We start from the raw sequence: 12,302 nt of genomic DNA, 5'->3' as shown, positions 1-12,302 counted from the left end.
GGCCATAATGATATTCCGGGTAATTGTCAAGCGGATCTCTTAGTCCGAATCGGTACAACTGAATCGGATGAAGATGGCTGTAGGGATTTCGGGATTCCGCTAGCCACCTGTGGATTGCTCCTCCATGGCTGAGCCTCAAGTCAGCTCAGCAAACATTGGGCGGACACTACTGCAGGGTAGCAAGATCTTGCTGGCCGGAAGTGGATGGCAGGAGGTCGGCTGAAATAATTGGGTTTGCTAAGGCTCACCTATCAATGGTCATTGACGTTTTGACATTATCGCATGGATATCCATGCGATACGTCTCAATATATTAGAAACTCCATCTTGCTGCAGCTGTATGGAGGATGATGAGGTGGAATCACCAAATCACTGATTGCCCAGCTTTTGCCAGAACTAGGCGAAAGTATTTCGGTCGCGACTCACTTGGATCTCCCGAAGAGCTATCCAAGGTTGAGATCGGTATCATTTGGAACTTTATCGTTGCTAACCAACTATTCTCTAAGTAGTTATATTTACGTCACCGTTATTTTAGTTTATTATATGTGGTATCACAACGAACCTTCATGTTGTCCAAGTGAGCTTCCCCTATCAGGGAAGATACCACACAACCTAACCTAACCTATACCAAGATAAAGTGAGTTCAGATAAGTACGTGAGCTGAGTTTAGTAAAGATATATCGATTTTTGCTCAAGTTATCGTGTTAACGGCCATGCGGAAGGACAGACGGAAGACTGTGTAAAAAAACTGGGCGCGGCTTCAACCGATTTTGCCTATTTTCACAGAAAACAGTTATCGTCATAGAATCTATGCCTCTACCAAATGTCACAAGGATTGGTAAATTTTTGTTCGACGTATGGCATTAGAAGTATTCTAGACAAATTAAATTAAAATGGGCGGAGCCCATAACCTATTGCAAAAATATTAACTTGTAATAAAACAATTCTATATTCATTATTCAGATTCAATTACATGAATGAGACAAATTTTCCGTATTATATTAAAATGTCTGTCAGTTACCAATGATAATATACAACAAGTAAATGCAAACGTAAAATAGATTTTAATAAAAAAATATTTAACACTTAACACTTCCTCTGTGTATAATTCTGCACTGTGGGCACTAAATAACCTTGGCAGTTCACGTGACTGGTACATTGGAGGTCCGATCTGGAAAGTCCTATGGCATTAATAGCAAGCGTGTAAGCAGTTTCAACGTCCTGGGTTAGCACACGTTCTCGTGTATGAATCCAAACGTATTCTAAATTTTGGAAGAGAAAATAATGTTGTAAATATGTTTGTATTGATTTTTAAATGGCATGTAAAATTGTGATTACGTTCGTCCATTTTTCCTGCAGTATTCTAATTTTATTAAAGGTACAAATAGATTGTTGAACTCTAAGCCATTAATAGACTTTTGGTTCAGGGACTATGTTGAAGATAAGTGTGGGAATGATTTACCCAAATCCCTTTTGGAATTTGGTTTGTTAACGTAATTATTACGATGTTCAGTGTTATTGTTTTTTCCTACTTTCCACCGTGTATAAAAATCAACAAAACAGCTGCATTAATGATCTCTTCATCATCGGATGCAGTGATCTCTCATCTTCCAGTGATATCGGCAAGTGTTTGTAGAAAAAATAGCTAAAACATATTGCAAATACAAATACGCGAAGCCCAACAAAACACATGCATTTCGCTTAATGGTAAATTTTTAAAAATTTGCCTGCCATTGGTTGTTTGAGATTCTTTCTACATCTAACGTTGCAGTTTTGAGAACAAGGAAAACGTTAATTTGGACTTTTCAATTAGAGTTCTCAAACCCATGACAAAAACAAGTAAGGAAGGCTAAGTTCGGGTGTAACCGAACATTACATACTCAGTTGAGAGCTATGGAGACAAAATAAGGAAAATCACCATGTAGGAAAATGAACCTAGGGTAACCTTGGAATGTGGTTGTATGACATGTGTATCAAATGGAAGGTATTAAAGAGTATTTTAAGAGAGAGTAGGCCATAGTTCTATGGATGGACGCCATTTAGGAATATCGCCATAAAGGTGGACCAGGGCTGACTCTAGAATTTGTTTGTACGATATGGGTATCAAATGAAAGGTGTTACTGAGCATTTTAAGAGGGAGTGGGCCTTAGGTCTATCGGTGGACGCCCTTTCGAGATATCGCCATTAAGGTGGACCAGGGGTGACTCTAGAATGTGTTTGTAGGATATGGGTATCAAATGAAAGGTGGTAATGAGTATTTTAAAAGGGAATGGGCTTTAGTTGTATAGGTGAACGCCTTTTCGAGAAATCGCCATAAAGGTGGACCAGGGGTGACTCTAGAATATGTTTGTACGATATGGGTATCAAAGGAAAGCTGTTAATGAGTATTTTGAAAAGGAGTGATCCTTAGTCCATAGGTGGCCGCCGTTTCGAGATATCGCCATAAAGGTGGACCAGGGGTGTCTCTAGAATGTGTTTGTACGATATGGGAATCAAATGAAAGGTGTTACTGAGCATTTTAAGAGGGAGTGGGCATTAGGTCTATAGGTGGACGCCTTTTCGAGATATTGCCATTAGGGTGGGCCAGGGGTGACTCTAGAATGTTTGTACGATATGGGTATAAAACGAAAAGTGTTACTGAGCATTTTAAGAGGGAGTGGGCAATAGGTCTATAGGTGGACGCCTTTTCGAAATGTCGTCATTAGGGTGGGCCAGGGGTGACTCTAGAATGTGTTTGTACGATATGGGTATCAAACGAAAGGTGTTACTGAGCATTTTAAGAGGGAGTGGGCATTAGGTCTATAGGTGGACGTCTTTTCGAGATATCGCCATTAGTGTGGGCCAGGGGTGACTCTATAATGTTTGTGCGATATGGGTATCAAACGAAAGGTGTTACTGAGCATTTTAAGAGGGAGTGGGCATTAGGTCTATAGGTGGACGCCTTTTCGAGATATCGCCATTAGGGTGGGCCAGGGGTGACTCTAGAATGTGTTTGTACGATATGGGTATCAAATGAAAGGTGCTAATGAGTATTTTAAAAGGGAGTAATCCTTAGTTCTATATGTGGATGCCTTTTCGAGATATCGCCATAAAGGTGGACCAAGGGTGACTCTAGAATGTTTGTACGATATGGGTATCAAACGAAAGGTGTTACTGAGCATTTTAAGAGGGAGTGGGCATTAGGTCTATAGGTGGCCTTTTCGAGACATCGCCAATAGGGTGGGCCAGGGGTGACTCTAGAATGTTTGTACGATATGGGTATCAAACGAAAGGTGTTACTGAGCATTTTAAGAGGGAGTGGACATTCGGTCTATAGGTGGACGCCTTTTCGAGATATCGCCATTAGGGTGGGCCAGAGGTGACTCTAGAATGTTTGTACGATATGGGTATCAAACGAAAGGTGTTACTGAGCATTTTAAGAGGGAGTGGGCATTAGGTCTATAGGTGGACGCCTTTTCGAGATATCGCCATTAGGGTGGGCCAGGGGTGACTCTAGAATGTGTTTGTACGATATGGATATCAAATTAAAGGTATTAATGAGGGTTTTAAAAGCGAGTGGCCCTTAGATGTATATGTGAAGGTGTTCTCGCGATATCGACCAAAATGTGGACCAGGTGATCCAGAAAATCATCTGTCGGGTACTGCTAATTTATTTATATATGCAATACCACTAACAGTATTCCTGCCAAGATTCCAAGGGCTGTTGATTTTGCCTTGTAGAACTTTTTCATTTTCTTCTACTTAATATGGTAGGTGTCACACCCATTTTACAAAGTTTTTTCCAAAGTTATATTTTGCGTCAATAAACCAATCCAGTTACCATGTTTCATCCCTTTTTTCGTATTTGGTATAGAATTATGGCATTTTTTTCATTTTTCGTAATTTTCGATATCGATAAAGTGGGCGTGGTTATGGTCGGATTTCGGCTATTTTTTATACCGAGATAAAGTGAGTTCAGATAAGTAGGTGGGCTAAGTTTAGTAAATATATATCGGTTTTTGCTCAAGTTATTGTGTTAACAGCCGAGCGGAAGGACAGACGGTGGACTGTGTATAAAAACTGGGCGTGGCTTCCACCGATTTCGGCCATTTTCACAGAGAACAAGTACCGTCATAGAATCTATGTACCTACCAAATTTGAGAAGGATTGGTAAATTTTTGTTCGACTTATGGCATTAAAAGTATTCTAGACAAACTAAATGAAAATGGGCGGAGCCACGCCCATTTTGAAATTTTCTTTTATTTTTGTATTTTGTTGCATCATATCATTACAGGAGTTGAATTTTGACTTAATTTACTTATATACAGTAAAGATATTAAATTTTTTGTTAAAATTTGAATTAAAAAAATTTTTTTTTTAAAAAGTGGGCGTGTTCTTCATCCAATTTTGCTAATTTTTATTTAGCACATATATAGTAATAGTAGCAGCGTTCCTGCCAAATTTCATCATGATATCTTCAACGACTGCCAAATTACAGCTTGCAAAACTTTTAAATTACCTTCTTGTAAAAGTGGGCGGTGCCACGCCCGTTGTCCAAAATCTTACTAATTTTCTATTCTGCGTCATAACGTCAACCCATCTGCCAAGTTTCATCGCTTTAGTTGCCTTTGGCAATGAATTATCGCATTTTTTCGGTTTTTCGAAATTTTCGATATCGAAAAAGTGGGCGTGGTTATAGTCCGATATCGTTCATTTTAAATAGCGATCTGAGATGAGTGCCCAGGAATCTACATACCAAATTTCATCAAGATAGCTCAAAATTTACTCAAGTTATCGTGTTAACGGACGGACGGACGGACGGACGGACGGACGGACGGACATGGCTCAATCAAATTTTTTTTCGATCCTGATTATTTTGATATATGGAAGTCTATATCTATCTCGATTCCTTTATATATGTACAACCAACCGTTATCCAATCAAACTTAATATACTCTGTGAGCTCTGCTCAACTGAGTATAATAAATAGACATATTTTTAGGAAAAAATTAATAAAAATATGTTGTAAAGAAAAATTGTTAAACAAATGAATTAAATTAAATTATTAAAAGAAATAGCAAAAAAAATGTATATAAAAAATTAAATTTAAATAACAATATAAAAAAAAATTGTTTATCAATCAAATCAAATTAAAGAATATGTAAGAAAATTAGCAAATAAATTATTAAATTATTAATATAAACGTTATTAACGTAAAAAAGAATTTATGAGACAATTGGTAAAGTAGTAAACAAATTTTTAAAACTTACTAAATTAGTTAATAAAAAGAAAATTAGAAATGATTTTGATAAAAACTTGATTCAAATAAACTTAGTTTAATAAAGAAGAATTCGAAAAAAAAACTTTTTCATTTAGAACTATTAGAATAAATTATTGGTAAAAAAAATGTATTAAAAAAAAGAAATAATTTAGAAAAAAGCTTATAAAAATAAAAATAATTAGTAAAATATTTAGTAAAAGAATTCAGTGAAAAAAATTGCAAAATTAAAAAAAAACAAGGAAAACGTTAATTTGGACTTTTCAATTAGAGTTCTCAAACCCATGACAAAAACACGTAAGGAAGGCTAAGTTCGGGTGTAACCGAACATTACATACTCAGTTGAGAGCTATGGAGACAAAATAAGGAAAATCACCATGTAGGAAAATGAACCTAGGGTAACCTTGGAATGTGGTTGTATGACATGTGTATCAAATGGAAGGTATTAAAGAGTATTTTAAGAGAGAGTAGGCCATAGTTCTATGGATGGACGCCATTTAGGAATATCGCCATAAAGGTGGACCAGGGCTGACTCTAGAATTTGTTTGTACGATATGGGTATCAAATGAAAGGTGTTACTGAGCATTTTAAGAGGGAGTGGGCCTTAGGTCTATCGGTGGACGCCCTTTCGAGATATCGCCATTAAGGTGGACCAGGGGTGACTCTAGAATGTGTTTGTAGGATATGGGTATCAAATGAAAGGTGGTAATGAGTATTTTAAAAGGGAATGGGCTTTAGTTGTATAGGTGAACGCCTTTTCGAGAAATCGCCATAAAGGTGGACCAGGGGTGACTCTAGAATATGTTTGTACGATATGGGTATCAAAGGAAAGCTGTTAATGAGTATTTTGAAAAGGAGTGATCCTTAGTCCATAGGTGGCCGCCGTTTCGAGATATCGCCATAAAGGTGGACCAGGGGTGTCTCTAGAATGTGTTTGTACGATATGGGAATCAAATGAAAGGTGTTACTGAGCATTTTAAGAGGGAGTGGGCATTAGGTCTATAGGTGGACGCCTTTTCGAGATATTGCCATTAGGGTGGGCCAGGGGTGACTCTAGAATGTTTGTACGATATGGGTATAAAACGAAAAGTGTTACTGAGCATTTTAAGAGGGAGTGGGCAATAGGTCTATAGGTGGACGCCTTTTCGAAATGTCGTCATTAGGGTGGGCCAGGGGTGACTCTAGAATGTGTTTGTACGATATGGGTATCAAACGAAAGGTGTTACTGAGCATTTTAAGAGGGAGTGGGCATTAGGTCTATAGGTGGACGTCTTTTCGAGATATCGCCATTAGTGTGGGCCAGGGGTGACTCTATAATGTTTGTGCGATATGGGTATCAAACGAAAGGTGTTACTGAGCATTTTAAGAGGGAGTGGGCATTAGGTCTATAGGTGGACGCCTTTTCGAGATATCGCCATTAGGGTGGGCCAGGGGTGACTCTAGAATGTGTTTGTACGATATGGGTATCAAATGAAAGGTGCTAATGAGTATTTTAAAAGGGAGTAATCCTTAGTTCTATATGTGGATGCCTTTTCGAGATATCGCCATAAAGGTGGACCAAGGGTGACTCTAGAATGTTTGTACGATATGGGTATCAAACGAAAGGTGTTACTGAGCATTTTAAGAGGGAGTGGGCATTAGGTCTATAGGTGGCCTTTTCGAGACATCGCCAATAGGGTGGGCCAGGGGTGACTCTAGAATGTTTGTACGATATGGGTATCAAACGAAAGGTGTTACTGAGCATTTTAAGAGGGAGTGGACATTCGGTCTATAGGTGGACGCCTTTTCGAGATATCGCCATTAGGGTGGGCCAGAGGTGACTCTAGAATGTTTGTACGATATGGGTATCAAACGAAAGGTGTTACTGAGCATTTTAAGAGGGAGTGGGCATTAGGTCTATAGGTGGACGCCTTTTCGAGATATCGCCATTAGGGTGGGCCAGGGGTGACTCTAGAATGTGTTTGTACGATATGGATATCAAATTAAAGGTATTAATGAGGGTTTTAAAAGCGAGTGGCCCTTAGATGTATATGTGAAGGTGTTCTCGCGATATCGACCAAAATGTGGACCAGGTGATCCAGAAAATCATCTGTCGGGTACTGCTAATTTATTTATATATGCAATACCACTAACAGTATTCCTGCCAAGATTCCAAGGGCTGTTGATTTTGCCTTGTAGAACTTTTTCATTTTCTTCTACTTAATATGGTAGGTGTCACACCCATTTTACAAAGTTTTTTCCAAAGTTATATTTTGCGTCAATAAACCAATCCAGTTACCATGTTTCATCCCTTTTTTCGTATTTGGTATAGAATTATGGCATTTTTTTCATTTTTCGTAATTTTCGATATCGATAAAGTGGGCGTGGTTATGGTCGGATTTCGGCTATTTTTTATACCGAGATAAAGTGAGTTCAGATAAGTAGGTGGGCTAAGTTTAGTAAATATATATCGGTTTTTGCTCAAGTTATTGTGTTAACAGCCGAGCGGAAGGACAGACGGTGGACTGTGTATAAAAACTGGGCGTGGCTTCCACCGATTTCGGCCATTTTCACAGAGAACAAGTACCGTCATAGAATCTATGTACCTACCAAATTTGAGAAGGATTGGTAAATTTTTGTTCGACTTATGGCATTAAAAGTATTCTAGACAAACTAAATGAAAATGGGCGGAGCCACGCCCATTTTGAAATTTTCTTTTATTTTTGTATTTTGTTGCATCATATCATTACAGGAGTTGAATTTTGACTTAATTTACTTATATACAGTAAAGATATTAAATTTTTTGTTAAAATTTGAATTAAAAAAATTTTTTTTTTAAAAAGTGGGCGTGTTCTTCATCCAATTTTGCTAATTTTTATTTAGCACATATATAGTAATAGTAGCAGCGTTCCTGCCAAATTTCATCATGATATCTTCAACGACTGCCAAATTACAGCTTGCAAAACTTTTAAATTACCTTCTTGTAAAAGTGGGCGGTGCCACGCCCGTTGTCCAAAATCTTACTAATTTTCTATTCTGCGTCATAACGTCAACCCATCTGCCAAGTTTCATCGCTTTAGTTGCCTTTGGCAATGAATTATCGCATTTTTTCGGTTTTTCGAAATTTTCGATATCGAAAAAGTGGGCGTGGTTATAGTCCGATATCGTTCATTTTAAATAGCGATCTGAGATGAGTGCCCAGGAATCTACATACCAAATTTCATCAAGATAGCTCAAAATTTACTCAAGTTATCGTGTTAACGGACGGACGGACGGACGGACGGACGGACGGACGGACGGACGGACGGACGGACATGGCTCAATCAAATTTTTTTTCGATCCTGATTATTTTGATATATGGAAGTCTATATCTATCTCGATTCCTTTATATATGTACAACCAACCGTTATCCAATCAAACTTAATATACTCTGTGAGCTCTGCTCAACTGAGTATAAAAATTATGATAGATTTCTTAAATAAAATTTAAACAAAAATAAGTAAACAAAATTTTTTATTCCATACATTGCTCGTCACTATGGACTCATTCATCCTATTTGACGTCCTCACGGATCGGCCAGATCAACTAGACATTGGGATACATTTTAAAATACATGTCCTCTATGTGAGAGAGTCGTACAAGTGTGTGCTCCTATATCTTCTTTACTGCCTTTATGGCATAGAGAATGAGAATAAGTCGGCAGAAATAACTTTTAGTAAAATAAGACATTGTCCAAAAAACTTAAGATTCGAAAAGTTTTTCACTGGTACTGATTTTCCACCAATAAGAAAACCGCTTGTATTTATAGTTATATCAGTCAAATGATCTTGCAGACATTTCGCATTCGGTGACGAACATCCATAATAGGGACCTGGGGGTGAATTCCCTAACTGTGAAAAACTGAGAAATGTACACTTATTTAAAACTCATTTGCACACAAAATTTACACTTTAAATTACCATGCGATTCTTTGTTTGGCTGAATAAGCGCTGAATGTAAAAGTCATATATCAGTGAGAAAATGTTTATCAAACGCCTTGAAAGGAAACGAAGTTATTCTGCAACAGTGCGTAGGAGTTTTGAACGTTACAATATTGTAGACTGGCTGTCGAGTTTTTATCGGTGAGTTTTCTTGTTCACAGTTTTGCTTTACAGAATCAGAATTTCAAAGTTTACACAATTTCTTGCGTAAACTTTAAAACACACAGATAGTGAATATGAAGTGAAATGGTCTGGCGGCGTTCGCACATAGACACAAATTGAAATGCTTACTCAAAACAAAAATTACTAACCGTTGTATCGACGCGATGGTAAATTTTGGCAGAAATAGGTGATAAGATACTTGCTGTAATCAACACTTAGAACTTTGAAAATAAAAGCTGCAAAGTATAAATAAAAGTTATAGTTTAAATTTCTTAGAAATATATGGTTATAATAACATACGATCTCTTCCAGAATATTGTATTTGAACTTGTCCATCCTGACCGAATGTAACTGTTCCAGTGGTTACGTGTATAACGTCGCTAATAAATGTGAAAAAATATGTTAAACTGCTGTGTATATTTTCAAAGTAAACAACAAAAAGAGTATATGAAGGCTACTGCGAGCTGAGAGAGAAAGCGAGACGCCTTTGCAGGAGAAAAAAAGCATAGACAGAAAGGCATGAGTCTGAGGCATGTGCTGTTAGTCATCAGGAATGACGCCTGCAAATTTTGGCAAAAAAATTCGACAACAGACGAAAGGTTCTTAGTCCGGGGAAAAATACTGTCAGAATGGAATCGATGACCTTTTAACCGATGTTCAGAGAATACTTAGATTTTGTAGGGAACACTTCTCTGACCTCCCAAATGGAGACAGCGATGTACCTATCGCCCAATTAAGATGATGACTTTGTGCCCGCAATTGATGAATTTATGGAATTTATGTTCCTCTACCCTACTATGTCGAAAAAGGATATCAATAACAAGATTAAATAAAATAATTAAAAAAAAAAATTAAGTTAAACGGGTTTATTGAAAACAATACTTACATGAAGTAATAATAATACGAAAAGGTAGAAAATAATTAGATAGGTCCTAGATACAAGTCATCACACTCCTCATTAATCTAGGGCGTTGATCAGACAATTAAATAAAAGCGTTGGGCGCGTAAAATTTCTAAAAATGTGAGGCGTAGCATAACCTGTTTAAAGGTCAATTGGTCTTATATATGATTATCAATAGAAATTTGACGCGTCCAATGCTTTTATTTAATTGTCTGATCAACGCCCTAGATTGATTAGGAGTGGGATGAATAGCACCTAGAACCTACCTAATTATTTTCTAGCTTTTAGCATTATTATTACTTCATGTAAGTATTGTTTTCAATAAAACCGTTTAACTTAAAATTTTTTTTTTTATTATTTTATTTTCAAGTTTTTAGTCTTTATTTAATTGCCTATTATTTCTCATTCTTTTTAGTTCATTTAGTGACTCATTATTACAAGGAATCTTTCCTGACAATTTGTTACAATCTAAGTCCTCAATACATAATCCTTCCAAAGACTTTACTCGACTCTGCGACACGTAGGCTTGTCCCTCCTCCAACTTCAAAATATTTTGATGTCACTTCTACCGGACTGTATGTAATATTTGTTCCAAATATGAGCCAAATCGAACATCATAGGTCGCTTTCTGTTCATGTATGTAATATGTGTTCCAAATATGAGCCAAATTGGACCACAAATACGATTTTTTTGAATGTCTCGCTCCTTGCGGCGATTTTGTTTTCATACGTCGCTTTCTATTCATGTATGTAATATGTGTTTTAAATATGAGCCAAATTGGACCGCAAATACGATTTTTTTTAAATATTTCGATCCATGCGCCATATATCGGAGTTTTTTTTCATATTGTTGCATTGTCATCGGGTTCTGAACTATATTCCAAGTTTGTAGCTTATCGGGAAGTTACTTAAATTTTAATTACAAAATTCATTCACAACGGCCGTGCAGCCCTGCATACTGTCAAGTCAACCTAAATAAACCCGTTTAAAAACAACAAGACCGCGGGCGCTGATGGCTTTCCTTCGTATATTTTGAAACACGGCGATGAGGAGTTGATAAAAGGCGCATGTTTAAGGCTTTGTGCGACATACCATCGGATTGGCGAAATATGTATGATCGGACTATAATGTATGTCTGACGTTTGGAACCGAAGTGTACTTTGGCCAGTTTACATACGCCAAATCTTGGAAAAAAGTCGCGAAAAAAGAATTGACACACATTACCTCTTCTTCAATTTTAAAACCGCCTTCGACTGCTTGAAAACTTTATGTCTAGTATTGCCATTTTAGCTTTTTTCAAGCAAGATTTAGCTTTTTTTCCTGGTTTATGGCATATATCCACCTAGAGCTTTAACTGAGAAGATTATTAAATCTCATATTTTAACCTGCACTGTCTCCACTATAATTTTATTTAACGTTTTATTCATATTGAAATAACTATAATGTGGGCCACATATACAGATTCAACTTTTTCGAAGTTTTTCAGCAACAATTCAAGTTTTCGAATGAAATACATACATTTTCACATGTTTAACAAAGCAAAAACATATCTGAATATCATACTTTGATACATATTTTATTTTACTCACGTTTGGCAATAAAAATCTAAACTTGAAAATCTTAAAAAAACAGCTGTCATCCATGACTTTGAAAACTGCTCCTACCTTAAATATTTTTCTATCAAAAAATTACATAACATGATTTTCAGGTTGCCATACCAGAAATATAGTAATAATTGAACAAATGATTGAAGATTTAACTGAAATCTTCTGCCTTTCGAGATTTAATTTTATATGATAAAACATGCTAGACTTAACGTTAACTCTTTTCAAATGCCTAAATATCTAATAAAGCTCTAAATATGGTATAACGCTTATAAATTTTTATTTGGCCTTTTTTAGCTTTTTATTTTTGTCAATTTCTCTAAAAGATATGGCAACACTGGTCTGGTCTGCATTTGGTTTCCCCGCAAAATTTATATGGTTGTGCAAAATGATGTTGAGCAACAACTTCAGCTTTGCTATA

The 12,302-nt window shown here is 36.7% G+C and overlaps 1 protein-coding gene across 1 annotated transcript in view; it reads right to left on the bottom strand.

The window, feature by feature from the left end:
• Nucleotides 1–943: 943 nt before the first annotated feature.
• LOC137242795 (bilin-binding protein-like) overlaps nt 944–12,302 on the bottom strand; it is a 54,377-nt gene continuing 43,018 nt past the window's right edge. The window contains exons 4-6 of the mRNA XM_067770047.1: nt 9,678–9,757; nt 9,527–9,613; nt 944–1,261 (exon numbers count right to left, since the gene is read on the bottom strand). Of these exons, the coding sequence (XP_067626148.1) occupies nt 1,086–1,261; nt 9,527–9,613; nt 9,678–9,757 (343 nt within the window). The 3' untranslated portion in view covers nt 944–1,085. The remainder of the gene's footprint in view (nt 1,262–9,526; nt 9,614–9,677; nt 9,758–12,302) is intronic.

The sequence above is a fragment of the Eurosta solidaginis genome, chromosome 2 (assembly GCF_040869045.1).
Source record: "Eurosta solidaginis isolate ZX-2024a chromosome 2, ASM4086904v1, whole genome shotgun sequence".
In the NCBI taxonomy this organism is placed as follows: domain Eukaryota; kingdom Metazoa; phylum Arthropoda; class Insecta; order Diptera; family Tephritidae; genus Eurosta; species Eurosta solidaginis.
Note: the sequence above shows the minus strand (reverse complement) of the source record. Positions and strands in the feature narration are given on the sequence as shown.